Raw genomic sequence first — 27726 nt, 5'->3', positions numbered from 1 at the left:
TGGAGCTGGCGGCCTGGTGTATGAGGACTTCGTCGTATAAATGCGACTTATCAATGCTACTATCAATCTGTCGTCCTGCCCTATCAACGAGGGAGACGGGTCAAAAATGACGACGCCCAACAAGTCAAGAACCACGGTGTTTCCAGGAAACCACCCACTGATGGCCCTGCAATGAAACCCTGAGAGCAATGGATAACTGCACTCTTGTACTAGTACTACATATTAACCCCCATACCCTGAGCAAGCACTTCAAACACTCACATCTCTAGAGCTACTACCCAACACACGAGAACCAGATGCAAAGCAAAATGCGATCTGCCTCAACACCCCTGCTCTACCTTTGTGTCCTTGTCTTGCCATCATGTCTCCTTCTCTTGCAACGAGCGCATGCAGCAGCGCGTCATGGTGGCATATCACTCATGTCTCAACAGAAGGCCCTCCTCCACTGGAAATCAACACTCGCAAACCCAGCAGCGGAGATGAGCTCCTGGCGGGACACCACCAGCACCAGCAGCAGCCCGTGCAACTGGACGGGGATCATGTGCACGGCTGTTCGCCATGGCCGCAGCATGCCCTGGGTCGTGACCAGCATCTCCCTGCCAGATGCTGGCATCCATGGCAAGCTTGGTGAGCTCAACTTCACAGCTCTCCCATTCCTCACATATATCGATCTAGGCAACAATAGTCTCCATGGTCCAATACCGCCTAATATCAGCTCGCTATCATCCCTCTCGACCCTTGACCTTAGCATCAATCAGCTCAGAGGCCACATACCACACGAGATCGGCGAACTGGCTAGCCTCACCATACTTGACATCTCCTTCAATAACCTAACAGGACATGTCCCTGCGTCCCTAGGCAACCTGACGATGTTGATTTATCTTGTAATCCACCAAACCATGGTCTCAGGTCCCATTCCAAACGAGTTAGAAAGGCTTGTCAGCCTGCAGGGTTTACAGCTAAGCAACAGCGCTTAAGTGGTAACATACCCGCAACTCTTGCAAACCTGACCCAGCTAAATGTTCTGTTACTGTACGGTAACAAACTGTCGGGGCCGATACCCCACGAGCTAGGCAAGCTAGTCAAGCTGCAATTCCTTCAACTTGATGAAAATAAACTAACCGCTCAAATCCCTTTCTCCATATCCAATCTAACTATGTTAAATGAACTCTCTCTCGTCGAAAATCAAATCACAGGTTCCATCCCCGCTGAAATAGGAAGGCTAGTCATGTTAAACAAACTTGATCTCTACCAAAATCAAATAACAGGAACGATACCTCCAGAAGTAGGCAACCTCACTCAGCTGAACATACTTCGTGTCTATAAAAATCGACTAACGGGTTCTATACCCCCAGAACTAGGCATCCTAGTAAATCTCTCGAATTTGGACCTATCAGCCAACCAAATCGCTGGCTCTATTCCTGCCAGCTTAGGAAACCTTACTAATTTATTAAGATTGTCCCTTTTTAGAAATCAGATAACAGGCTCTATCCCACAGGATATTGGCAATTTGGTGAACCTCCAAACATTGTTCTTGGACGAGAATAAAATTTCTGGCTCAATACCCAAAACATTTGGAAACCTACAAAACATCCGACGTCTGAACATGAATGATAACAAATTAACGGGATCTCTTCCTCAGGGATTTGGAGATCTCAAGAACATAGTCGGCCTTAATCTGGCTGATAACTCCCTTTCTGGACCTTTGCCTATGAATATATGTACCGGCGGCAGTCTCAGAGCTTTTGTAATGTCTCTGAATATGTTCAATGGCTCAGTTCCATGGAGCTTAAAGACCTGTACAAGTTTGACTGGACTTTACCTTGACGGAAACCAACTGACAGGAGATATATCTCACCATTTTGGAGTTTACCCACAACTTAGGCACATATGGTTGACATCCAATAGACTCTCTGGGAGCATTGCACCAAAGTGGGGAGACTGCCCCCAACTAAAGGAATTCAAGCTAGGACAAAACATGATTACTGGTCAAATACCTCCCACCCTATCAAAATTATCCAATTTGGTAGACCTAACACTCGATTCTAACCACATAACTGGTTGGATTCCACCAGAGTTTGGAGATTTGAAAAATCTTTATATCTTGAATCTGTCACTCAATCAGTTATCAGGCCCTGTACCTTTGCAGTTGGGGAAGTTGAGAAATTTAGGACACCTTGATCTATCTGAAAACAGTTTGAGTGGATCAATACCAGAGGAATTGGGAAGCTGCATAGAACTATTGTTCTTGAAGATCAACACCAACAACTTCACTGGAAAATTGCCTGGTGCAATTGGAAATTTAGCAAGCCTACAGATGATGTTAGATGCCAGCAATAACAAACTTGAAGGTGTCTTGCCAAAAGAACTTGGAAAGTTGGAGATGCTGGAATTTCTTAATTTATCCCATAACCAGTTCAGTGGAAGCATTCCGTCCTCTTTCGCAAGCATGGTGAGCCTATCGACGCTTGATGTGTCCTACAACGACTTGGAAGGACCACTCCCAATAGGACATGCACTCCAAAATGCTTCAATAAATTGGTTTCTTCACAATAAAGCTCTGTGCGGTAACTTCTCTGGACTGCTACCTTGTTACTCAACTCCAGCATCTGGTCGCCATAAACAAAAGATACAAAGTTCCCTCCTGCCAATTGTTCTTGTTGTGGGGTTTTCCACCATTGCTGCAATTGTTATCATTGCAATTCTTATACGTAGCAAGAAAAAGAAACAACAAAGTGGTGCTACAGATGAGGGGAGGAACATGTTCTCTGTTTGGAATTTTGATGGACGACTAGCATTTGATGACATTATCAGGGCAACAGAAAATTTTGATGACATGGAAAAGTCTACAAGGCACAACTCGAAGACGGGCAGCTAGTTGCTGTAAAGAAATTCCATCCAACAGAAGAAGAGTTGATTGATGAGAGAGGATTTCACAGTGAAATGGAAATCTTAACACAGATTCGACAAAGAAGTATTGTCAAACTCTATGGATTTTGCTCCCATCCAACGTACAAGTTTCTTGTCTATGATTACATTCAGCGTGGAAGTCTCCACACGACTTTACAAGATGAGGAATTAGCCAAGGGATTGGATTGGCATAAGAGAGCTGCCCTTATAAATGATGTTGCTCAGGCAATATCCTATTTGCACAATGACTGTAGTCCTCCTATAATTCATCGAGATATCACAAGCAACAACATCCTGCTTGATACAAATTTTAAGGCTTATGTCTCAGATTTTGGTACAGCAAGGATTTTGAAGCCTGATACATCAAACTGGAGTGCACTAGCAGGGACATATGGCTACATTGCTCCTGGTACAGATATGCCTCCCTTTGACATAAAATTATTTCTATCTCTACCCTTATCCGCTTTTATGGTTCCATAGCTTCTTGTTTACACTTTCTTGTCCATTGACTTCTAATGCTGATCCTTGTCTTTGGTGCAGAGTTGTCCTACACTTCTGTTGTGACAGAGAAATGTGATGTGTACAGCTTTGGTGTGCTTGTGCTAGAGGTGTTGATAGGGAAGCATCCAAGAGATCTACTCCAACATCTTGCCTCATCAACAGAGCCATATACTCTTGTCAACAAAATCTTGGACCAACGGCCTTCAGCACCAACAACAATAGAAGAGAAAAACATAGTTTTCCAAATCAAGGTAGTATTTTCTTGCTTGAAAGCTTCCCCTCAAGCAAGGCCAACAATGCAGGAGATCTACCAGATGCTCATCCATTATGAATCTTCCACTTCAGTGTGAAGACAACATGTTGTAGTTACATTCGATGAACTATGGGATGCATAAGAATGGTAGGGATGATTACCTCTCTGTTTGTTGTAATGAATAGCGATACAGCTGATTTCCGGCAAAATCTAGCAATATAGTTGTTGGGGACACTTTCTGAGGCCAGGCATAAAATATGCAGGTTTATCTTCAATAAATGCAATCAACACTAAGTGCATTTTTAAACCATTGTAGTATTCCAGTAGTGTTTTTGCAAGAGGTAATATGCAAATTCCTTACTAAACAGGTGGTTGAATATCTTCCACTTGAACTTCTTTCACTGTGATTGCTGACCCTTGTGCATTCACTATGATTTGTTGTATAGCGCAGCCGATGTAGCTTACAATGTCTAAGTGAGAAAACAACCATTGCTTAACTGCAAATTTACATACTGTAAAACAGGTGCATTATGTGACACAGTAAAATTATGTAAAATATTTTAGTCCTCGAGAGAAAAGGAACAAAATACATGTATTACATGATTGGCGAGACAACAAAAATAAAGTGAACAGAAACTCACCAATTGCCAATGCTGCTTATTGTCTGCCTCTCTGGTGTGTGCAGATGGCGTGATTAGCATGGCAACAAAATGGACTGAGTTTAGCACACAAAATAATATAGGCTATGAATAGGAATCTTAATTGGCGAGCAAACTTTTTTTTATCAACACAGGCGTACAATGGTCAGTGACTTTGCTATCTGTACTGCTACTTAGCCATTCCCCTAGCTAGCTTGTTGCTCCTCTCAGTTATTCCAGTTCTGCGTAGTTTTCTCTCTATTCAGTTTTGTTATCTCTTTGTGTACTCTGTTTTTCTTTGGAAAATTGTTTTTTGAAAGAAATTATCGTATCCCCAATTTAACACCCACCCCCCCCCCCCCCCCCCACCCTTCTGGTCGATATTTGATCCTATAACCAAGAGGAGGAAGTTTGCCTTGATGGGCAGGTGGTACCTCGGAAGGACACCTTTCGATATTTGCAGTCAATGATGCAGAAGGATGATGATATCGATGAAGATGTGAGCCATCAAATTAAATTTGGATGGATGAAGTGGCATCAAGCTTCTGGCGTTCTCTATGATAAGAGAGTGTCACGAAAGTAAAAAATGTAGGTTTTATAGGACGGCGATTCGACCTGCAATGTTGTATGACATTGAATGTTGGCCAACTAAATGACAACGTGTCCAACAGCTAGGTGTAGCAGAGATGCACATGTTGAGATGGATATGTGGCCACACAAGAAAGGATTGGGTCCATGATGATGTACTTGATAGAGTTGGGGTGACACCGATTGAAGAGAAGCTTGTCCAACACCGTCTGAGATGGTTTGGGCATATACAACACAGGCCTCCAGAAGCGTCATAGCGGATGGGTAGGCGTGTTGATAATGTCAAGAGAGGTCGCGATGGACCAAACTTGACATGAAAGAAGTCCGTAAAGAGAGATCTTAAGGACTAGAATATCACTTAAGATTTAACCATGGAGAGGGGTGCGTGGAAGTTAGTTATCCTAGTGCCAGAACCATGACTTGATTTCGATAACTTATGGGTTTCAACTCTAGCCTACCTCAACTTGTTCGGCGCAGGCTTTGTTGTTCTTGTTGTAGTATTTTGAGTGGAAAATTCTAAATATGCTTCCATTATATGTGCCTGATTACATCACACTTGACTGATCACAATCAGTCAAATGCTTTTGTAGATAAGCTGGTGAACAAATAAAACATGCACAAGGTCCGTCTTTTCGGAATCAATGCAGATATCTGAGGAACACTGCAAGAACAATAAAACTTCATCGAGGCAGAACGATGCAAACGAGGCAGTTGTCGGTAATCAATGTATATGTGTTACTACCATATGATTTGCAGATGTGTTACTCCCTCCGTCCGAAAAAGCTTGGCCCTCAAATGGATGTATCTAGCACTAACTTGGTGCTAAATACATCCATCTGAGGGACAAGCTTAGCTTTTTCGGACGGAGGGAGTACTACCATATGAAATACTGTAGACTGTACATCATAAAGTAAAATTGCGACTGGGATTTGTCCGAAGGCATAGATGGTGACATTATTGAAAGAGCGGTCTTCTACTACATGTTGAATTTCACATACAAAACAACATGAGCGTCTTGAGAATGAAATGTTGCAATGCTCACTCACTAATGTTGCAGACTGACATGAATTTTTGAACTGCGTTGTGGTACTGAGTTCCCTGCGGAAATTGTAAAAGAGGTGGTTGGATACAGGAGAAAGCGCCGATACTAGCAAGTACTACTTCAGAGGTGGAAACTGGAACATAGGACAAAGTTAGTACCTCCCAGTAGAGTTGGTTGCAGTCAGTGCACTTCCAGAACTCCATATTTCGGTTGAAGAGGCATGAGGGGATGACCTGAAAACCTTTGGAGGCTTCTATGGCTTCCTCAAGCGTTAATGGTTTCTGAATGAAACTTCCGTTGCACTTTGTACATCTCGACATTAATCGGTCCTCAGAGATCTTTAACTGGAAGGTGTCAATCACCTGCAACAAGCAAGTTAAACAGACGAATCAGCGGGCTTCGGAATATCTTTCCGCCCTTTCCTTATTGCACAATGCACAAATATAAATACTAGAAAAAGATTCTGTCTCAGGCTCCCCTATCACTCTCTCGCCTCCTTGGCAAAGTTAGTGGCCAAGGGTGTGTCCACTCCTCACCCTACCATCCCTACCCCTTTCCGCTGCCTCCGTGGGTAAGGGCGGCAGCGCAGAGCCCAATACATTCTTGTCAATCCATCACTGTCGCATCTGACTTCTCAGCATGGACTGCTTGGATATGTAGTTGCGGGATGCTCAGTGAACTTGTGTTCAAGTAGCAGTGTGCAACCAGAGTCCACTAACAGCTGCAGGGGTGTTGTAAGGCCAGATGAGTGCGTCGGCGGTGGGGTCTGGCTGTCAGGGCGGTTTGCAGAGTTGGAGGAGGGCAACGCAGTTTTTTTAATTCTTTTTATTGAACTCCTTGTTAATCAATGAAATAGGCAAAGCTTTTGCCTCTCTCTTTTTTTTGCGAGTTTTTGTCTCGGTTTTATAAGTATGTAGTAGATAGAGATACAAGTAAATGACTAAATCAAAAGTGACAACTGCTAGAGAAGTGACAACTGCTAGAGTATCACATGTAAACAGTGACCTTTGGTTTTATTACTTCAAGTCATTGCTTCTAGATGTTTCACGAGCATTGGTCTATTTCCACATTATTTTTCAAGTCAACACTTACAATATTACATCGGTTACTTTGTTAACTTGTCTTTTTGGACGTGGCATGGTCTCCAGTATGCTCGTTTGTGGCTTTGACCATTACTTTCTGTATTTGCATTTGCTTTTCATAGGATTTCTGTATTTACATGCTAGTAAATATTATAAAAAATACAGTGAGACAAAAGCATTTTTATGACAAATCTAGTAGTATCATACGCAAATAACAACTTCAAACACTTGGACTAGTTTTTGAATATTAGTGGTTGAGGTTTTAAAATGTTGTTTGTGCACAAAATCTAAAAAGGAGTGGGCAAATACTAAGGAAATAAATGTTTTCATCCATAAAGGCCAATTTACACTAATTTTCAAAAGTTCATGCAGACAGATCAAACTGAAGACGGAAAATATCAAAATAAGCACATACCTCAGCCAGTTGATCATGTTTGAGCAGGCTTTTCACTCTGTATACTTGATTAGTCGCCAAATACTGATACTTTATGAGCTTGGCATCTCGTGTTAGTAATATTCTTCCTTCCTTGTAGATTTGATCTAATAATTCCCTAAAGTTGAGTAGAAAAAAATAAAAAAAATTAACAAAAAAAATCCCTTAATAAGAAACTACATTAGGAGTGTTGCAGAAAGTATAGGGGAAGACCTTGGTTGAGGTTTTCTACAAGATGGAGTGGCGGCATCCAATCCAACACATCTCAAGTGCTTAGCTAGACCCTCAATCTGTTGAGTTTTGTTCACATCAAATCTAGCAGCCTTTACAAATAGAGAACAAATTGGGTACTTGACTAACATATAAGGTGGTAAAATCTGTCATACTTCATGTTCATCTTATGCAATGGTATTTTAAGAAACAAACAAAATCCACACTCTTGTCGAAGATGGTGAGATTAGGAAAACTGTTACCATCACATCACACAGAAACTTTGGGTATCCATCTCCACCAACGGAAGGATCCCATGGAGGGGGACCCATCCATTCAGTATTGTAATCAAACTTCTCTTTGCACTTGGCATCACTCGACAGCTTTTGCTTTTCTTTTCGTCTTGAGGAACGGGCTTTTGTATCTGACTCTGTCAACAAAATCCTGTCGCTGTACTTCGTGATGATGGATGTCGAATACCCATCAAAGCAAATGTCATTTCCTGACGATGAACATTCACTTGCCCTTTGTGAGCAATGTTCATCTGAAGCTTCAGCTGTTGGTGAACATTTTTCTGCAGTAGTAATAAATAATACAAAAATTGTTAGTGGTTAAATCTTCTTAGCTCTTATTAATGATAAGCACTTAAAACTTTCATGAGAAAATAATATTTGCATACAAGAAATACAAAGAGAAGAACACTAAATTCCCATGATCAAATCAGTTGCGTTAAGCATGACAAAAGTACCTTCAATGCTGACCTTCTGATGGAACAAATCAAATATATATAGCAAGTAGTAGGCATCTGATGCAGCATATTGTATTTGCCCTTCGCTCAAGGGTCGGCATGACCAATCGCTACACTGGAGTTCCTGGTGCGAAAAAATAAGGATAGCAACTGGGTAACCCCTTAAAATAATAGGGAAAAATTCCATTTCTGCCCCTAATTCGAACCCACTACTCACATTTACCCCTAATTTTCAGACCTACTCAGTTTTGCCCCTATTCCGTTATGTGGTGTTATAGAAATACCCCTGAGCGATGTTTCCTTCAGGTCTTCTCTACTTTCTAACCTTTGCGACATTCCTATGTAGTTGCCAGTGGTTTCAGTTCTTTTGTAGCATCCCTTAGCATCTCCATGGATGGCAGTTCCTATATTTTGGTGTTTATGTTCTCAGGGAAAATAAATATTTTCAGGGATGTTACAAAAGAATAAAAAGCACTGGCAGCTACAGAGGAACATTGCGAAGCATAGAAAGCAGAGAAGACCTGACAAAAACGTTGCTCAGGGGTATTTCTATAACACCACACAACGAAATAGGGGCAAAACTGAGTAGGTCTGAAAATTAGGGGTAAATATGAGTAGTTGGTTCGAGTCAGGGGTAGAAATGTAAATGTCCCAAAATAATAATGTTAACAGATAAATGCGTTGGTTTCGAGATCTTATGGGTTTCAACTTTAGCCTACCCCAACTTGTTTGGGACTAAAAGGCGCTGCTGCTGTAAAAGATAAATGCGAGGATTGTATTTTTTTGGTAGTGAAGAAAACAATGAAGAGAAATAAGATTGATTTGTCTGCTTGGGCTGGGAAGGAAGACCAAGAAGCTCAATTTGGTTCCATATTAAACTCGAGTTCAACTGAACCACAAGCTCGAAATCAATTTGCATGCTGATCATGTGAGCCCAGGTAAAGAACTCACATTAAGATGCATCTATGTGAGGAAAATGAAAGTTAGCAACCAAGCTTGCATACGACCAGGCTTGAGCTCAACACACCTATGACACTTTGTTATGAGCCTTTGTGCCACACTTGCTCTAGGTTTGCTCATGTGATGTGTCTGGTCACAGGTGCTAAGAGAGGATACCACAAGTTGGTTAGCCACGTATGAACATACAATGTATTACTAGCAATTTACTGAATACTATAACTGGAAGTTATGAACAAGGCTTCAAGTAAACCAAAGGAGACAGGAATTTATAATCTGATATGTTGATCTGTATAGTAAGGAATACTGCTTTAAATCAAGTAAGTTAGTAATAAGCAAAACCAATTGGATTTGGCAAGGCTATTATACACCTACATTCCTGCTGGTTTATAGTTGCATCAATCTCTACTGCCCTGCAATTCTGCAAATGTTTGCCAAACAGTTGGTTTCATATGGCAATTGAACTTGGCGATTAACGCAACCATGCCATGGAAAAATGCAAGTCCCCGACATGAAGGCAACGAACTTATGTAGACTAACCTTGGATAAAGAGACATTCAGCAGTTCCTCGCATATTGAAGCCAAACTCTTGGTCTCCTTTGGAAGTCTCTTTTGCATGTCATGCCCCTTGAGGTAGTGATAAACGTTGGTGACATCCAAGAAAGGCTCCACCTTGCAAGACGAATGACGGCGGTGTTACTCACAAAAAAATAATGCTTACTGCTGCCTCTCAGCTGGTTTTGGAACAACAAATTGCTCCTTCCATTCGGGGTTTTAGGGCTGATTCTTGAAATCTCCCGTACCAAGGAGCAACTTTAGAAATTTCAATCTGGCTCATAATAATCCTGGGCAGATTTGTTTTGGGGAAGACTTTGACACATTATTCGTTGTTCCAAAACCAGCTGAGACAGCAGTGATCATGTAGCTGGTAAATTAAACATAAGAAAAAGTCTTCAAAGCTTCAACCCAATTCAACTTACAACAATGTTGCCTAAGAGAAAGGGATCTGGGATATTCTACCGAAACATCGTGAACAATCTTGTCACAAAAGCAGTAAAACAATTTGCACGACAGGCACTCTACCCTGTTGAATCCAGAGTCGCCTCCGAGGGCAGCCGTGAAGGTGGCGGAGAGGTACACGAGGTCCTGCTTGAACCGGAACCCCAGCTTCAGCACCTCGGGCCGCTCAAACAGCTCCCTCAGCGGCGCCCACAGGTCGGCGAGCGGCACGGCGAGGAGGTCGACGACGAACACCTCGTTGCCCCCGTCTTCTCCCCGGCAGGCCAGCTGGAGAACCGTAACGGTCGGCAGCTGCGTCGGATTAGGGGGAGCTGGCGAGGCGTCGTCGCTGGGGGCGGAAGGAGCACGGCGGCGTGGCTTCCACTCGGCGTCGAAGGCGACGATGCGGGCGGCGGCGAGGGACTGGAGGAGGTGGGATAGCGCCGGCGAGGACGCGTCGCCGGTGACCAGGTGTACCGCGAGCGGCGGCGGCGGCGGCGGCGCCGGTGCGGGGTCCATCGGAGCGGGTGGGAGTGGGGAAGGATCGAAGAAGGAAAGACTTTTTTTTAGGGGGGGAAGGAAAGACAAAGCACGCCTTTTTTCTTAGGGAAAAAAACGTTGTCGCACCTTAGCCCACGAGGCCTGACAATCCATTTGTGGACTCATATCTTTCGGCCTAGCCCAGCCCGTTTGAGGCCCACGACCGTTCACCCACGGCTGAACCACGACGCTCGTTGTCTAAAAAAAAGCACGACGCTGGTTTAGTTTAGTACCACCTCGCCGAGCGAGGGGAGGAGGAGAAGGGGAGCCGCCTATATAAGGAGCTCTAGGTGCGATGGTGCAACATACTCCCTCCGTTCCATAATGTAGTGCCTATAAATTTTTGAAAAAATCAAACCTTGTAAACTTTGACCAAGTTTGCAGAGAAAAATATTTACATTTAGAATGCCAAACATATATTATTAGATTCATCGTAAGATGTATTTTCATATTTTATATATTTGACATTGTATACATAAATAGTTTTCTCTATAAACTTGGTCAAAGTTTGTAAAGTTTGAATTTATAAAAAATCTGTAGGCACTACATTATGGAACGGAGGGAGTACTTACCTGGACGGGGTTGACGGCCGATCAAGAGGGGGCCGTGGCCTAGATCAATGGCTCACATTGCACTTGATGAGTGCGTTGGTCTACCATCTCGGGGTACGCGTTCGCGCGGTCCCTGTCAATTCTTAAAACTAAAAATTTTCATGAATTTTGATCCTCTTTTCTTTTTCAAGTGTGTCTTTTGCTCTTCTAGCCCTTGCCAAATCCTCTTTGTAATCCTGGTTTTTCATCTGCGCTTCAGTTAGAGCAGATGTGTTTTTCAACATCAGTTATCATTCTTGCCTGTCCAGACTCTGTTTTCCTTTCAGGATAATGTGCGGAATGTGATGAGACTTTTTTTTTGGATAATAGAATGTGATGAGACTTATCTGTGTGAGTAATGAAATTTGTTGGGATATCTAGGCGGGCCCTTTTAGGATGTTTCTGGGCATTGGAACTCAGAAACCCGCAAAATTCACAGCAAATTAGACGAACTTCTACATAATTGAGAGGAAAATTTGTGAACGAGGGAAACGAGCGAACGAACTGGTCTCAGGCGATTAAAACTGTCGGCTAGGCTCATAGGGAAGCCGAGGATTCAAGCAGGATCACACAACCGCTATCTCTTGATCCCCTCTGAGGTAAGGACCCCCTTCAACGTAAATTTTGCGACAAGGGCAACCAGAAACTTAGTACCAGGATCACGAAAGCCCCCTCAACGTAAATTTTGCAACAAGGGCACCCAGAAACTAGTACCAGGATCCGAAAGGATAATAGGGTTCCAAAGTTTCACTCAATGCACTTGGAACATCACCATAATGTGGCACTTAACATGAAGTGGCGTTACAATTATTTTGGTAATCGAGAGGCATGGCGATGCTGCAGTGTTCTATAGATCCATCATGAATCGCATTGCGCATCACTTGGCGCTAAGAACTTCGATCTCGAATATCAGCACGGAGTTTGGTTGAATTCCCCAGGCTGGAAAGCCACCGGATCCATAAGCGTAGTCTGGGGTGCACTGCAACACAAACACTAGAATGTCAGACCCATAAGCATAATCTGCGGTGCACTGCAACTGATTCATTTGGCAAACAATTTCTTAGGCATGAATATGATATGGCACTGGAAAGGCTCATTAATCCAAATTCAGCTGTTTTAGACACACTTCTGCCATGGCAAGATGCATTTGAAAAATCCAATGCAATGGAAATTGACTAGTCATTAAGTGCCAAATTAATCAATGAAGAAATTGCCACACACAAGCAAGCATGCAAACACATCAAACTGATTGCACATGTCCCAAGAAACATACCGTAAGACGGGCGACTTCACCCAATTGCATGCCCATGACTCCCTCATCCCATCCTGTAAGCAAGGAAGTAGTTACTGTTATGTTAGTTCCGAAAGTTCACTTGCACAATCTAGTGTAGCATAATCTACATGTGTGGCATCATACTGGACAAGTCATCAAAAATGTAGGCTCTGCTTTACAAGTAAATAGTGAAAACATGACTTAATGGTCTTATGATGTTAGCAGCATGAATCAAGACTTTATAGGAGTACTTCAACAAGAGAAAATATAACGAGGGTACGAACAGAGGTAAATAACATAGACAGATAAGGCAAACAGTGCATGTTTGCAGCTATATCATGGTTTTCAGTAGATACTCCGATGGTCTAAACTCCACAACACAAATCAAAGAGCATTGAGCTTGTGTTTTGACATATCAACAGCAATCCAAACTAATTTTAAGGGAAAATATGCTATATTTAGTTGTAAAACAATGGAGACATCTCGAAATTATTCCTTTGTGGAGTCTTCTGACTGAGTAAAAGAACACCCTTTGATTATTTCTGAACTTAACTTATGAGCCAATAACATACAGGTCAAATGATTGTGTATAAACAAAATAGCACTTTGATAATGAGATCACCTTTGATTACTGAACCGAGACCAATGTTGAAAGAGAATGGCTGCTGCCCAGGGTCCTTGGTACTGAAAAAATGAACATAACACCATCAGATAAATTTCCAAAATGCGAAGCTTCTTCTGCAAAGTTGCATCCGAGAGTTATGGTTTGCAAGGCATAATAGCACAATCCTTCCCGGTGAAAGATTTACACACAAAACACGGAAACATAAATGCTGCGTTTGTTCACAACGTTCACAGCGCTGGCGCAAAGCCATGGCCTACCAATCACGAAAAACAAAGAAAACTAGCCATGATTTACCTCCAAAACTTCTTAGACAGATCACCGTCCTTCCCTGCAGGAGCAACATGGCAGGAAAACAAAAGTTAGCCGGCCCTTAAACAGCACAGAACATGAGGTACAAAATCTACCAGAAATGGATAAAGGTACACTGGCACCACTAAATGAATCTAGGCTGACAGCTACAGAACCAAAATTTCACATCTAGTGAAGACCAACGCCTAATCGACACCAGGGTTAGTAGATCTGGAAGCATCGAGCGCTAAACCCTGAGTTCATCTCGACGGATCCAGGGAAAAGAAAGAAGGCGTAGAGAAGGGGTGAAGGGGGAGGGAAGGAGCGTACCGTAGCCGGTGCAGTGGACGGTGACCTTCTGGCCCTTGACGGGCTTGGGGCCGGTGCCGGCTTTCAGGATCTCCTTCTCGAATCCCATCTTGCCGTCCTCCGCGTCTCCTCTCCAAAGTTCGGCGGCGGCGCAGCGTTGGCGTGGTGGCTTCTGATCGGTGGTGGTGCGAGTGCGACCTAATTTCATCAGGATATTCTTATCACCTCACGTTGCAACGTGCACACGGCTTTTCGCCCAAGAGTTTCCCCTGTATCCTTTCTCGTCCAAGAAAGAAAAAAAACCTTGTACATATTTTTTTGTAGATATGAGTCCCCATAAAAGAGTAATTTTGTAGAAAAAACATATTTCTACCTTAAACTAGATGATTGTACGTGAGCACAAATATTTTATACGTTATCACTCTCATGTACCCATTTCATTGTGTATGCTATTACATACCAAACATGAATTTTAGATGACTAATAAAATGGATTTTAGCTGTAAATTGAATGAGTAATTATTGAATACCAAAGAAAATATGATTTATTTGGTAATTCAATAAGACGTGGGGCAGTTGCAAAGTGAGTTGATAAGCCTATTTTTACGAGATCTATTCTAGACTCGACATAGCCCGTGGATATTGAACTGTGTTATACAATTTCAAATAGTTTTTTTTCACTATTCTAGACTCAACATAGTCCGTGGATATTGAACTGTGTTATACAATTTCAAATAGTTCTTTTCACATTAAAAAAATGGTATGCATTGTAATAGAATAGCCGTTTTATGGTTTAGGTTGTGTATAATCGACGATAATACCACTTGTGCGTTAAAATGTAAATTGCGGCTAACGATGTCATTCAGGAACTAGAAGCCACGTCAAACATATACCTCAATCAACAAATATCTCTACAATATGAGCGTATGGTGTGCTGGTTTTACATTTAGATCATTGTTGAACTATGTTGTACTAAGCTTAGTTTACAAAATATTGTTGAAATTTAGCATCAAAAGTTGTTGTTATGTTTGGAAAACCAAAGCACGATATAGCTGACCAGAAAATACAGCAAACTAAAAACATTAAGAATAAAAACATTAAGAACATCGCTTCAACTAGATGCATCTATTCCATTTTAATTGAACGAATGCATCTTAACGGTAATTCGCAGCGATTCAAGTGCGACACCATGAATGAATCTGCAATTTGTTAAATTGTCTTGTGCTAAAAAACTTGTTGCCAAACCGGTGGCTCACGTACTACTATGCCGCCATTGCAGCGCGGCCGGCTGCACCGGCGCAAGTCGCCGCCCGCCGGCCACGCAGCGTCCAGCTCCCGACGAGGAGGCGGCAAAGGCGCCCGATGCTGCCGCGGCGCCGGCGGACACCTTCCCGCCGAGCAGCAGCAGCTCTGCCCCCATCTCGAGCGGGAACGTAGGTGGCGCGGATAAGAGGAAGATATGGAGAAACAGAGAACGAGTGGAAGCAACGAAGGAGACCGGTGGCCTGCTGGGTGGGGACTCGGAGGAAGAAGATAAACCTGCATGTGCAGTGGGCAGTGGCCAAAGCAGATCAGATCGGACAAAGAAACCATGGATCTTGCAACTTGCAAGCCCTGCGTACAATGTTTTTGTACAAAACCATGTGCCCCATGGCACCGTGTTTCAGCTGATAGTACAATAATTATTTAATGTACAAAGCAATGTGCAGACTTATTTCCAGAGACCCACAGCCAATTTCCATGCACAGAATGTACAGAGCAGTTCTTCGGCCTCATCCAACCAAGCACTAACAAACAACATGAATGATAACATAAGCCATGCATAGTCTTGGAAGCATGCAGTGGCTTTGCACAGGAGTACACACAACACAGTAGCAACCTCAAAAAACATGGCGTGGAACGCAATAACGAATGTTTGTTGGGTGGAGGATGGGTTAGGTGCCCTTGATCACGACGACGGGGCAGCCGACGCTGTTGATGCAGTAGTTGCTCACACTACCCAAGAACATCCTGTTCAATCAAAGGAATCGGATCAGCTTGTTTCTTTCATACACGATGCCTATTAGACAAGCAGGCAGGCAACTGTCCGAGGGCTTTCATGGTATAAACACATCAACACCAGATTACTAGATGAACTGACCTGCAAGGTTGCTAGATTGCTGCTACATGACTGCACTAAAGAATGTGAGGATGCAGTTTTTGCTATCAGACTCATTATAAGTTTTGGCCGTAGAAGTAGAGTTCTTCACTGTGAGAAGCAATGCAAGTTGTTTGCAGCGACTAATAAGACATACTGAACAGTTCTATCCGGGGCATTCAGTTATATGGAAAGAAAATATGCTATGTAAGGCACAAACAAGTGAAAGAAATGCGTTACAGATCAAGAGAAATTTTCCTACACGGTCTCATGTCTGCGGGAGTAGATGTAACATATGCCTTACACTGTATCAGATTCATACGCAAAATGATGTTTATACAGTAGCAAAATTCTCTGATAACCCAGTTTTGCCAAATATTATAGCGTCGCAGTAAACACAGGTTATGTGCAGTTGAATCTGGAAAGAACAAATTTCACAACAGGTGTTGTACTGGCAAAAAAAAATTGAGTTCAGACATTCAGCTAACCGAAGCGCAATTTTGCTTTGCAGTTCGTATTTGGTCATGCAGCAAGCTTAAAAACAATCAGACATTCAGCTAACCGAAGCGCAGAAGACAGTGCCAGTAATTCAATTACCTCTTGACAGGGCCAAAAGCACGGCAACCCATGACGAGCAGATCGGCCTTGAGTTCGGCCGCCACCTCGCAGATCTTCTCCTTGGGATCCCCCACCACCACCTGCGTCTTCACCTCCACCTTCAACAGACCAAGAATCCGATCAGATTTAAGCACCAATTAAGCAAGAGCAGCCGGGGGAAGGGAAGAATTCAGCAATCGACATCGTTTAACTGTCCCCTTACATTCTTGTCGGAGCAAATCTTGAGCGCGTGCTCCAGGATCGCCTCCGTGATCCGCCGCTGGTGCGACTCGATGGCCTGCGTGAACGCCGGCACCTCCGCCACACCTGAGCAGCCAGCGCCGCGGCCCACCGGAGAAGCAGTGAGCAGGCTAGCTTATGGGCAAGAGCTAGGTAGAAAGCGCGCGAGATGGGATTGGGAATTGCGGGGTCGCTTACTGGGGCCGCCGAAGGGGATGGGGCCGGGGTTGAGCCCGGCGGCGATGCCGGGCGGCGGCTGGACGTGGAGCACGACGAGCGCGCCGTCGGGGCGGAGGCGCAGGCTGTCGAGCGCCCAGCGCAGCGCCTTCATGCTCTCCTCGCTGCCGTCAACCGCCACCACCACGCTGGACAGGTTGGCGGTGGCCATGGCTGCCTGCCCCTTCGCTCGGCCTGCTTGGCGACTCCTCCTCGATCGGGTCAATTGAGAAGCGTAGAGTGCGAGCGCTGGCTAATTGCGTGCTGCCTCCTCCCTTCTTGCCCCTTCTTGTGTTTCTTCACGGGATTAAAGAAGCCTTCGCGGCGCCAGCTTCGGGTGTAGAGGGCGACACTTGCCTCTTAGTAATGGCGACAGTCTGGCGGCACGGCGCATCCGGTGTGCGTTCGAGAGGTTTCAGCCGCGGTTCTGCAAGTTTGGAGAAGAAGTCATGTTCTTTTTTATGGATGGAAGATGGAAGAAGAAATGGTTTTGTTTGGTCCCTATAATTTCATTTGAAATTCCTGATGTACCAACTATTTTTATGGTCGTAGTTCTGGCACATAGCACATAAGTTTAGCAATTTAAATGATCAAAGACCCACAAAGAAGATCTAGAAATGCAAGTAAGGCGAATCAGCCTAGATGATAGGATCCACCAGCTAAGGTCATTTCTATACCGATCCCCAGAAAATAAAGAAAGATCCGGCCATTAGACATAAATTCAAACTTAAACTACACTAGACTACTCATCTTCATCGGCCATAGTGGAGGTAGAGCCAATCTTTTCTCGATAGGCCACCGTCGATGAGACATGGGTCCGGGCCAGTGCCGTCGTCGTCGCAGCCGGGGAAGATGCGCCGCCGCTCCTTGACGTCGAACTCCTCCTCCTCGCCGCCCTCCTCGCCACCTTGCACCTCGTCGTCGGAGATGACGATGACCTCCCTGTCATTGTCGGCGAATATCGCCCGCTCCGCCTCCACGACCTCGGGGTGCTGACCGCGGAGGTCCTCCATGTACGCCTTGTCGGCGGCCGCCGCCTCGAAGCGCTCCCTCGCCTCTTGGTCCTCTCGAGCGGCTGAGCCATCGCCGCGCTAGCCACACCCGGCGCTGGCGGGACGAAGTGGACCGGCGCCGTCCCAAACGGGAAGTTCCGCCTCGCAACGGAGCCATGGAACAGGACTTACCACCGATCGTATTCCATCGCCGCAAGCTCCGTCGTGTGAAACGAACAGACCCACTTCCTCTTATGGGTATCCCGGTCGGTGATCTCCGCCACCCATGTCCCCCATGTGTGCTGCTGGACGCGAGGTATGTCCTCTGTGGCGGCTGCGGCGGAGGGAGGTCTGGGAAGTCGGCAAACCGGGTGGGGACGGGCGATTCGGGCGTGCGGCGGCGACTCGAAGATGCGCTGCTAGACGATGAACCGCGGGCGTGGTGGCGTACATCCGCGTTGCGGATCGGCGGCGCGGACCTCCGGCCACCGCGTCTGGCCATTGGGAGAAGAGGGGCGGCAGGGAACGACGTGGGACGCGCCGACAGCGGGGCGAGGGGGAAGAGGGGAAGAGAGTGTGAGATTTTTTTTTGCTCAGCCACTGAGTGGTGAAGTAAATATAGGAAGAACCACGACGGCTAAGGATAATTTATCTTCCTCTAAGACTAACTGGGCATCAACTAGGTCTCGGTTAGAGGATTAAACAAGTAACCATGCTAGTTAACACCCGTTGAGTATATGTGTTGTGCATATTTGTGTACTGGGTCCACCTCCTAGTTGCCTGTATAGTTGAGGTCGTGGTCCATCGTTGTATTTCATATATACGTGCGTTCACACTTGAGTAATACATCGTGCAATTCCCACAACATACATGATATCAGTTTCTTAGGTTCAACCCTAACCTGCGCTTCCGCCTACGCCGCCGCGCGCCCCTTCCCGTGTCGCTGCCACCCCAGCCGCCGTTGCCGCCTTACCTTCTCCCGCCACCATGCCACCCCTCCCCTGCCACCGCTGCTCCTCCGATCGCCGCAGCCGCCGCCCCGTACCGCGCGCCGCCACCCACACCTCCTGTCGTCGTCGTCCTCCCGCTGTCGTGACTCCCCGCCCTCCACCCGAAGTCGCCGCCGCTGCTCCCCCCTCACAGCCGCCACCGTCTCTCAACCCTAACCCTAGCCGAACCTGAGCCACACCACCCCTCGCCGCCATGTCGTCTGTCACTTCGTCCGCCTCCACCAACTCCAACCCGTTCGCCGAAGCCAACCCGCCCGACGTCAACGACATCCGCAACCTCAACATCTACGAGCGGGTGTCGATTCGTCTCTCCCAGACGGACTCCTCCTACTACACGTGGAAAACGTACTTCTCCCTCGTGTTCCGGGAGTACCACCTCGTTGATCACGTGGACGGCTCCGTCGACTCCAGCCTCGTCCCTGAGTTCCATGACTAGTCCTCCATCGACACCACGATCATCCGGTGGTTCTTCTCACCATCTCGCCGGACCGCTTTCAGATAGTCGTGCAGGACGGTGATGACGCCTATGCCGTGTGGACCAAGCTGAACGGGCTCTTCACTGACAATCAGCTTCAACGTCGTGTTTTTTTGCAGCAAGAGTTTTTTGGGTGCCACCAGGACAACTCCTCCGCCGACGACTATTGTCGCCGCCTCAAGACTCTCGCTGACGAGCTCCGCGATATTGGTGCGAAGATCGATGATGACCTCCTCCTCAGCACGCTCACCGCCGGGCTCAACGAGGACTTCGGCAACGCCGCGGAGAACCTCACCCTCATCCCCGAGCCCTCCTTCGCCAAGTTCGTTGCATACCTCCGGCTGGAGGAGCGGCGGATGAAGCAGGTGAAGGCGCGGGCCATCCACACCGCCCTTGCCGCCGGCACCACCCGCGGCGGGCCCCCACCGCCCCCCGCTGCCTCAGCCACGCCACCAGGCGCTGTACCCGCCGCCCCAGCCGTACCCGGCGCCATAGCAGCAGCCGGGGCTGCTTCCTCTCCCGTACGGGCCTCCCGCGCCTCCCGCCGAATGGTTCCACGGGGGTCGGCGCGGCGGTCAGTAGTAGCAGGGCGCAGGCGCTCCTCGTCAGCAGCAGCTGCAGCAGCTCCAGGTGCCTCCTCCATGGGCCGCCGGATACAACCCGTGGACCGGTGTCGTTCATGCATACACCATGCCGATCCCACGGGCCCCTACACCGACCCTTCCCGTGTCGCGCCCGCCGGCGCATCAGGCGTACTACGCGGCTCCGTAGCCCTATGGAGGGTACCCACTGCCGCAGCTGAGCGGCGGTTACAACTTCCAGATGGCGTCTTCGTCCCCTTCGTCGGCACTGCCGCCGTCGCCTTGGGATCCGGCGCTCATCGCCGCGCTGCACATCGCCCCTACGCCGAACAACTACACCGGAGGTGGTGATTGGTACATGGACACCGGGGCCATGGCTCACATGTTTGCTCATCCTAGTAATCTTGCCTCCTTCACTCCCGTCACCACCGACCGCCGCATCATTGTCGGCGACGGTTCCACACTTCCTATCACACACGTCGGGCACACTTCTTTTCCTTCTAATTACATGCCTTTATCTTTGTCTAACATACTTGTGTCTCCTCATCTTATTAAGAATCTTATTTTCGTTCGTTGTTTCACTCATGAAAATCATGTCACCGTTGAATTTGATGAGCTTGGTTTTTGTGTTAAGGACGCTCGAACCAGGATAGTACTCCGCCGATGTGACAGCCCCGACGAGCTCTATCCGGTGCATTCGCCTTCATCCGCCACCACCGCACTGGTTGCTCTCTCCGCTGGCGTCGATCTCTAGCACGCTTGTTTGGGTCATCCCAACCCTGTCACACTTCGTCATATTCTTAGGAGTTTCAGTTTCAGTTGTAATAAGATAGAGGATCACACTTGTCATGCCTGTCGTGTCGGCAAACATGTTCGCTTTCCGTTTAATAACTCCACCATCATTGCTTCTTTTCCTTTCAGTTGATTCATAGCGATGTGTGGACCTCTCCGGTTCCTAGTAATTCGGGCTACTTATATTATCTGGTCATTCTTGAGGATTATTCTCATTATGTGTGGACCTTTCCTTTGCGACGAAAGTCGGATGCACTCTCCACTTTGACGGCTTATTACTCCTATGTTAGCACGCAGTTTGGGCGTCCCATTCTTGCTCTTCAGACTAGCAATGGAAAAGAGTTCGACAACCTTGCTTTCCACACTTTTTTGTCGCACCATGGCACAGTTTTTCGTCTCACATGCCCGTATACTTCACAGCAGAATGGTGTAGCCGAACGCGCCCTTCGCACTCTGAACGACTGCATTCGCACGCTCCTGTTTCATGCTAACGTGCCGCCTCGCTTCTGGCCAGACGCACTTGCTACCGCTTCACTTCTCCTTAACCTTCGACCCTACCGCCCATAGTGGAACTACGCACCTCATCACCTTCTCTTTGGTACGCCACCGTCTTATGATGGTTTGTGTATTTTTGGGTGTTATCCTAGCACTGCCGACACTGCTCCTCATAAACTTGCACCATGTTTTGTTGCATGCATATTCATCGGCTACCCTTCTAACTCCAAGGGCTATTGGTGCTACGATCCCATCTCCCACCGTGTGTTCACTTCCCGGCACGTTTACTTTGATGAGCATGTGTTTTCGTTTCAGCAAGTACCCCCGGCTGTTCCTCCTGCCACCGATGACGTGGGAGCCCCGACGCCTCTTGATACGTCTCCAACATATCTATAATTTATGAAGTATTCATGCTATTATATTATCCATCTTGGATGTTTATGGGCTTTATTATGCACTTTTATATTACTTTTGGGACTAACCTATTAACCCAGAGCCCAGTGCCAGTTTCTGTTTTTTCCCTTGTTTCAGTGTTTCGCAGAAAAGGAATACCAAACGGAGTCCAAACGGAATGAAACCTTCGGGAGAGTTATTTTTGGAACGGAAGCAATCCAGAAGACTTGGGGTGTACGTAAGGGAAGCAACGAGGAAGGCACGAGGCAGGGGGCACCCACCCCCTGGGCGCACCCTCCACCCTCGTGGGCCCCTCGTGGCTCCCCTGACGTATTTCTTCCTCCTATATATACCAATATACCCTAAAACCATCGGGGAACAGAATAGATCGGGAGTTCCATCGCCGCAAGCCTCTGTAGCCACCAAAAACCAATCGGGACCCTGTTCCGGCACCCTGCCGAGGGGGGAACCCTCACCGGTGGCCATCTTCATCATCTCGGCGCTCTCCATGATGAGGAGGGAGTAGTTCACCCTCGGGGCTGAGGGTATGTACCAGTAGCTATGTGTTTGATCTCTCTCTCTCTCGTGTTCTTGAGGTGATACGATCTTGATGTATCGCGAGCTTTGCTATTATAGTTGGATCTTATGATGTTTCTCCCCCTCTACTCTCTTGTAATGGATTGAGTTTTCCCTTTGAAGTTATCTTATCGGATTGAGTCTTTTATGATTTGAGAACACTTGATGTATGTCTTGTGTGGGATAACCGTGGTGACAATGGGTTATTCTATTGATTCACTTGATGTATGTTTTGGTGATCAACTTGCGGGTTCCGCCCATGAACCTATGCATAGGGGTTGGCACACGTTTTCGTCTTGACTCTCCGGTAGAAACTTTGGGGCACTCTTTGAGGTACTTTGTGTTGGTTTGAATAGATGAATCTGAGATTGTGTGATGCATATCGTATAATCATACCCACGGATACTTGAGGTGACATTGGAGTATCTAGGTGACATTAGGGTTTTGGTTGATGTGTGTCTTAATGTGTTATTTTACTACGAACTCTAGGGTTGTTTGTGACACTTATAGGAATAGCCCAATGGATTGATCGGAAAGAATAACTTTGAGGTGGTTTCGTACCCTACCATAATCTCTTCGTTTGTTCTCCGCTATTAGTGACTTTGGAGTGACTCTTTGTTGCATGTTGAGGGATATTTATATGATCCAATTATGTTATTATTGTTGAGATAACTTGCACTAGTGAAAGTATGAACCCTAGGCCTTGTTTCCTAGCATTGCAATACCGTTTACGCTCACTTTTATCATTAGTTACCTTGCTGTTTTTATATTTTCAGATTACAAAAACCTATATCTACCATCCATATTGCACTTGTATCACCATCTCTTCGCCGAACTAGTGCACCTATACAATTTACCATTGTATTGGGTGTGTTGGGGACACAAGAGACTCTTTGTTATTTGGTTGCAGGGTTGCTTGAGAGAGACCATCTTCATCCTACGCCTCCCACGGATTGATAGGTCATCCACTTGAGAGAAATTTGCTACTGTCCTACAAACCTCTGCACTTGGAGGCCCAACAACGTCTACAAGAAGAAGGTTGTGTAGTAGACATCAAGCTCTTTCTGGCGCCGTTGCCGGGGAGGCTAGGTAAGCGGCACTCACACCCCGTCAACTAAGCTCTTTTCTGGCGCCGTTGCCGGGGAGGTGAGTGCTTGAAGGTATATCTTTAGATCTTGCAATCGAATCTTTTAGTTTCTTGTTTTATCACTAGTTTAGTTTATAAAAGAAAACTACAAAAAAATGGAATTGAGTTTGTCTCATACGCTTCATCTTTTTAATATCTTTCGTGAGTATGATGGAAAGGAAAGTTGTGCCAAAGTGTTAGAAGAAGAATGCATTAAAATGTTTGGCACTAAATCTTTGAATGATGAGCATGATTGCAATGTTGTTAGTATGAACTATTTGAATATCCATAGTACTAATGATGATTGCACTAGTTATGATGAAAATGTCTCCTATAAACATGTCAATTTTTGTGGAGTGCATTGGGTTTGCAAGTACACACCAAATAGGGAAGATAGATATTGCAAGAGGCATAAGCATTTAGAAACTAAATTGTTGCAATAAAGGCTAGATGTTTGTGCTGAAAATTTAAATTTTCTTAACCGTACTTGTGAACTTTGCAATGAACGGGGTCATTTAACTATCCGATGCAAATTGTTTCATGATCTAATCGTGTCCAAAAATTGTGATGACTTGATTTCCCTTGCACATTATAATGAACTTAGTTTGCTTATGGGTTACGAAGAAATGAAACGTATAACTAAGCATCTTCCAGAACTTGCCCGTTATAAACTTCTTGATTTTGATCTAGAGGAAATTTATATGTATTGTGCGGTGAATTGCATTGAAAATCCTTATATTGCCAATTACATAAAGACAAGAAAACAAATAGAAGATGAAGAGAATACTAATGAAAGGGAAGAGACTTCCCAATATCCTCCTATTATTTCTTATGATGAATCAGGTAATGAGGAGGAGCCTTCTATTAAACCAATCTCATTAATAAGGAGCTCCAAAAAGAGGATTGAACCCACACATGATGTGGTGAAGAAGAAGAAAAGAAAAAGGAAGAGAGGTAAAAAGATATCTCTTCCAAATAATGTTGCTCCTATTATTGTTGTGCCTCATGAAAATGAATCAAAAATAATTGTGGAAGATGATGCACTTGATGATGATCTCGTTATGCCTATTGCTTGTTGTGATGATTATGATTGGGAAGATAATGATACTTCTTACGATCTTGAAAATCTTTTTGGCACTTGCTTGGTCCACACTATGCACATCTTCAGGGGGAGTTCTTCTATATCTTGCAATCAAATTCCTCAATATCAGTATTTACACTTCATATGTTTATCCCCGTTGAAAACTTAACCTATATTGTCATCAATCACAAAAAAGGGGGAGATTGTAAGTGCATCTAGTGCCCCTTAGTGATTTTGGTGTATTGAAAACTTATAGGTTAAGGGACCAATGTGTTTATGAGTGTACACAGGTCTATAAGTCTATGAGGAGATTGATATTTATAGAGAAAGTCGACCCCTAAAAATGAAGTTCTTCGACTGAAGACTTTGGATTTCTGAAGACTTTCTGAAGACTTTGAAAGTGAAGAAATTGGTGTGACCTTGAAGACTTGGTATTCATTTGAGGAACATGAAGCGTGAAGACTTTTGTTTTCGTAGTTTCATTTTCTCTTTCTTGAGTCATAGGAAACACGGTACTGTTAAAGGGGGTCGAGGAAATACTAAGGAAAATTTTCCATGTGATGCTCAACTCAAAATCCTACACCTACCAATCCCTTCGAGTGAAGCCATTGGAAATCTCATATAGTTCAGTCATATTCTTCAGTGACATAGACGAAGTTCTTCTGGTCTCTGAGGAATTTGTTCTGACTGAGGAGTTAGGAATTCGCCAGTGCGGATTGCCTACACAGTGAGGAACATGATAGCCCTGAGGAATTTGATACTCAAATTTCCGACCGTTGATGTGCTATGCGCCAGCTGTCCCAAAATATCTACCCACCTAACGGTCATATCATTGAAGGGCATTTATGTCTTATCATGACGGGCTGCTCCCTAGGCTATAAATAGCCACCCCCTACAACCACTAGCTGGTTGGCTGCTCCGAGGGAAACTGACACTTGTCAATTGAGAGCATCCCATCCTCCGAGGACTTTGAGCGAAAATCATCAAGTGAGGAAAACCCAAACCCAAACACCTACAAACCCAAAGTGATTGAGCATCACTGAAGAGATTGATCCTGCGTGGATCCGACGCTTGTTACCTTTGAAGACTGTGCTTCTTCCAGACGGTTAGGCGTCATGGTCTAGAGCATCCAAGAGGAAATTGTGGATCGCCGAGTGACCGAGTTTGTGAAGGTTTGGAAGTCACCTGAAGACTTACCACGAGTGATTGGACGAGGTCTGTGTGACCTTAGTTCAAGGAGAATATGGTGAGGACTGTGTGTCCGGGACTGTGTGTCCTCAGGTTTAAATACCTAGCCGCTCCAACCAGACGTACAACTGAGACAGCAGTTGGAACTGGTCTACCAAATCATTGTCTTCACTAAGCCTACTGGTTCTATTTCCTCAACTCTTTCATTTCCTCATTACTGTGTTGTATGCTTGTTCATATCTGTGTTTGAAGACTTTGACTGAAGACTTTCTAAATTTCCTCAGTTCAATTTCTTCAGTCTGTTTGTCTTCATCCTGTGTTATCCTGTGTTTACGCTTTCTGTACTCTGTGCTTGTTTTCATTTCATCATGATGACTATGCTTGTGTTCTGCTATGCATACTCTTGAGTACTTATTCCGCTGCAAGTAGTTCTTCGCTAAGGAATTTCCTCACTAGCAAATTCCTCAGTGAAGAATTCATAAAAATCGCCTATTCACCCCCCTCTAGTCGATATAACGCACTTTCAGTTGGTATCAGAGCAAGGTACTCCCTTGTTCTGTGTGATTTTTGGTCTAACTGCCTGGAGTTTTAGTTATGTCGACCGCAGGTATGATCAAGGTCTCTGCTGGGTGTCCTACCTTCGATGTGACGGACTACCCCTAGTGGAAGAATAAGATGCGAATGCATCTTGAGGCAATTGATAACGATCTCTGGTATGTTGTGGAAAATGGTGTTCCCTCTGTCTCACCCTCACTGAACGCTACCGATGTGAAGAGATTCAAGCAACTCGATTCTCAAGCGAAGAATATCATATGTGGCCATCTGAGCAAAGGACAGTATGGAAGAGTGAGTGCTTTGGAAACTGCTAAGCTTATCTAGGATAGGTTGTCCAAAGTGAATGAAGGAGTCTCAACTCGGCGTGACTCTCGAGTCGATGTTCTTCGCAATCTCTTCAACCGCTTCAAAAGACTCGACAATGAAAATGTTCAACAAACCTTCGATCGCCTCACTGACATCTCAAATGAGCTTCAAGCACTTGGTGCCACTGACATCACCGACCATGAGGTGGTGAAGAAATTGTTGAGATCGCTTGATTCTTCATTTGATACTCTGGCATTGATGATACAAGAACGTGCTGATTACAAGTCACTTGATCCCGCTGACATCCTCGAAAGGCTAAACACTCATGAGTTCCAGCTTGCTGAAAAGAGAGATCTATATGGTTCGAGCTATGGCAAATCACGTGCACTGAAGGCCAAGGCAGTTTCTGAGTCTGAGGATGAAGACTCTGACAGCAGCCTTGGTGACCCTGAAAAACTGAGCCATGATCTAGCACTGCTCGTGAAGAAATTCCAGAAGTTCTCAAGACGTGGTCGCTTTGGAAGACCCTCAAGGAGCAATGATTCCTCATCCAGTGACTACAAGAAGAGGCTTTGTCACAAATGCAAGAAACCAGGACACTACATTCAAGATTGTCCTCAGTGGGAAAAGGAATCAAAGAAGAAATATAAGGATTACAGTTCTGATGATGCGAAGAAAAAGAAGAAATCCTCAAAATCTTCATCATCAAAATCCTCAAAGTCTTCATCTCACAAGAAGAGCAGCTCCAAGAAGGCTCGGGCATTCATTGGCAAGGAAATGGACTCTGAGGCTGAATCTGAAGAAAATGAGGAAGAGGAGGCATCTGAGGATTCCGAATCGGTGTGGCGAGCCTGGCCCTCGCTACTGCATTCGTCAGCAAGTCTATCTTCAACACTGAAGAAAATGACCTCACCAACAAGGCCGATGAAGGCAATGATGACTACGCTCCCACCTATTGCTTCATGGCAAAGGGTGCCAAGG

At 45.4% G+C, this 27726-nt stretch overlaps 3 protein-coding genes, 1 long non-coding RNA gene and 1 pseudogene across 4 annotated transcripts; 1 reads left to right on the top strand and 4 right to left on the bottom strand.

Annotated features, from left to right (window-relative positions):
• The first annotated feature begins 237 nt into the window (after window positions 1-237).
• LOC109752952 (uncharacterized) lies at window positions 238-4023 on the top strand (annotated as a pseudogene).
• LOC120966581 (uncharacterized) lies at window positions 4012-4533 on the bottom strand. Its single transcript, XR_005760595.3, has 2 exons — window positions 4306-4533; window positions 4012-4161 (listed from the first exon to the last, which is right to left on the bottom strand). It is a non-coding gene; the product is annotated as an uncharacterized lncRNA (long non-coding RNA).
• Window positions 4534-5796: 1263 nt separating this feature from the next.
• Window positions 5797-11140, bottom strand: LOC109752953 (uncharacterized). Its single transcript, XM_020311878.4, has 8 exons — window positions 10446-11140; window positions 9903-10034; window positions 8406-8529; window positions 7921-8231; window positions 7661-7737; window positions 7430-7565; window positions 6091-6294; window positions 5797-5988 (listed from the first exon to the last, which is right to left on the bottom strand). The coding sequence occupies exons 1-8, from the start codon at window positions 10878-10880 to the stop codon at window positions 5929-5931; spliced, it is 1479 nt and encodes a 492-aa protein (XP_020167467.1). The 5' UTR covers window positions 10881-11140; the 3' UTR covers window positions 5797-5928.
• A 1080-nt stretch (window positions 11141-12220) lies between these two features.
• LOC109752947 (peptidyl-prolyl cis-trans isomerase FKBP12) lies at window positions 12221-15539 on the bottom strand. Its single transcript, XM_020311872.4, has 6 exons — window positions 15246-15539; window positions 14008-14184; window positions 13684-13717; window positions 13387-13448; window positions 12765-12817; window positions 12221-12470 (listed from the first exon to the last, which is right to left on the bottom strand). Exons 1-6 carry the CDS (start codon window positions 15403-15405, stop codon window positions 12369-12371), a joined length of 588 nt encoding a protein of 195 aa, XP_020167461.1. The 5' UTR covers window positions 15406-15539; the 3' UTR covers window positions 12221-12368.
• Window positions 15540-15611: 72 nt separating this feature from the next.
• On the bottom strand, window positions 15612-17601 carry LOC109752948 (universal stress protein PHOS34). The gene is made up of 4 exons (XM_020311873.4): window positions 17158-17601; window positions 16943-17046; window positions 16720-16838; window positions 15612-15995 (listed from the first exon to the last, which is right to left on the bottom strand). The coding sequence occupies exons 1-4, from the start codon at window positions 17345-17347 to the stop codon at window positions 15920-15922; spliced, it is 489 nt and encodes a 162-aa protein (XP_020167462.1). The 5' UTR covers window positions 17348-17601; the 3' UTR covers window positions 15612-15919.
• Between the last annotated feature and the right edge of the window lie 10125 nt (window positions 17602-27726).

Source organism: Aegilops tauschii, chromosome 6, assembly GCF_002575655.3.
Source record: "Aegilops tauschii subsp. strangulata cultivar AL8/78 chromosome 6, Aet v6.0, whole genome shotgun sequence".
NCBI lineage: Eukaryota > Viridiplantae > Streptophyta > Magnoliopsida > Poales > Poaceae > Aegilops > Aegilops tauschii.
The sequence above is the reverse complement of the archived record's forward strand: the minus strand, read 5'-3'. Positions and strand labels throughout refer to the sequence as shown.

What these genes read in the sequence shown, in the direction of transcription:
- LOC109752947 (XM_020311872.4), bottom strand. Translation starts at nt 15,405, where the DNA reads ATGGGGGCAGAGCTGCTGCTGCTCGGCGGGAAGGTGTCCGCCGGCGCC. An exon ending in CTGTCTAAGAAGTTTTGGAG is followed by an intron (nt 13,449 to 13,683) that starts GTAAATCATGGC and finishes TCATTTTTTCAG; the next exon opens with TACCAAGGACCCTGGGCAGC. An exon ending in TCTCGGTTCAGTAATCAAAG is followed by an intron (nt 12,818 to 13,386) that starts GTGATCTCATTA and finishes CCTTGCTTACAG; the next exon opens with GATGGGATGAGGGAGTCATG.
- LOC109752948 (XM_020311873.4), bottom strand. Translation starts at nt 17,347, where the DNA reads ATGGCCACCGCCAACCTGTCCAGCGTGGTGGTGGCGGTTGACGGCAGC. An exon ending in CATCCCCTTCGGCGGCCCCA is followed by an intron (nt 17,047 to 17,157) that starts GTAAGCGACCCC and finishes CTGGCTGCTCAG; the next exon opens with GTGTGGCGGAGGTGCCGGCG. An exon ending in GCTTTTGGCCCTGTCAAGAG is followed by an intron (nt 15,996 to 16,719) that starts GTAATTGAATTA and finishes TTGATTGAACAG; the next exon opens with GATGTTCTTGGGTAGTGTGA.
- LOC109752953 (XM_020311878.4), bottom strand. Translation starts at nt 10,880, where the DNA reads ATGGACCCCGCACCGGCGCCGCCGCCGCCGCCGCCGCTCGCGGTACAC. An exon ending in TGAATGTCTCTTTATCCAAG is followed by an intron (nt 8,530 to 9,902) that starts GTTAGTCTACAT and finishes TTTTCGCACCAG; the next exon opens with GAACTCCAGTGTAGCGATTG. An exon ending in GCAACCAACTCTACTGGGAG is followed by an intron (nt 5,989 to 6,090) that starts GTACTAACTTTG and finishes CAATTTCCGCAG; the next exon opens with GGAACTCAGTACCACAACGC.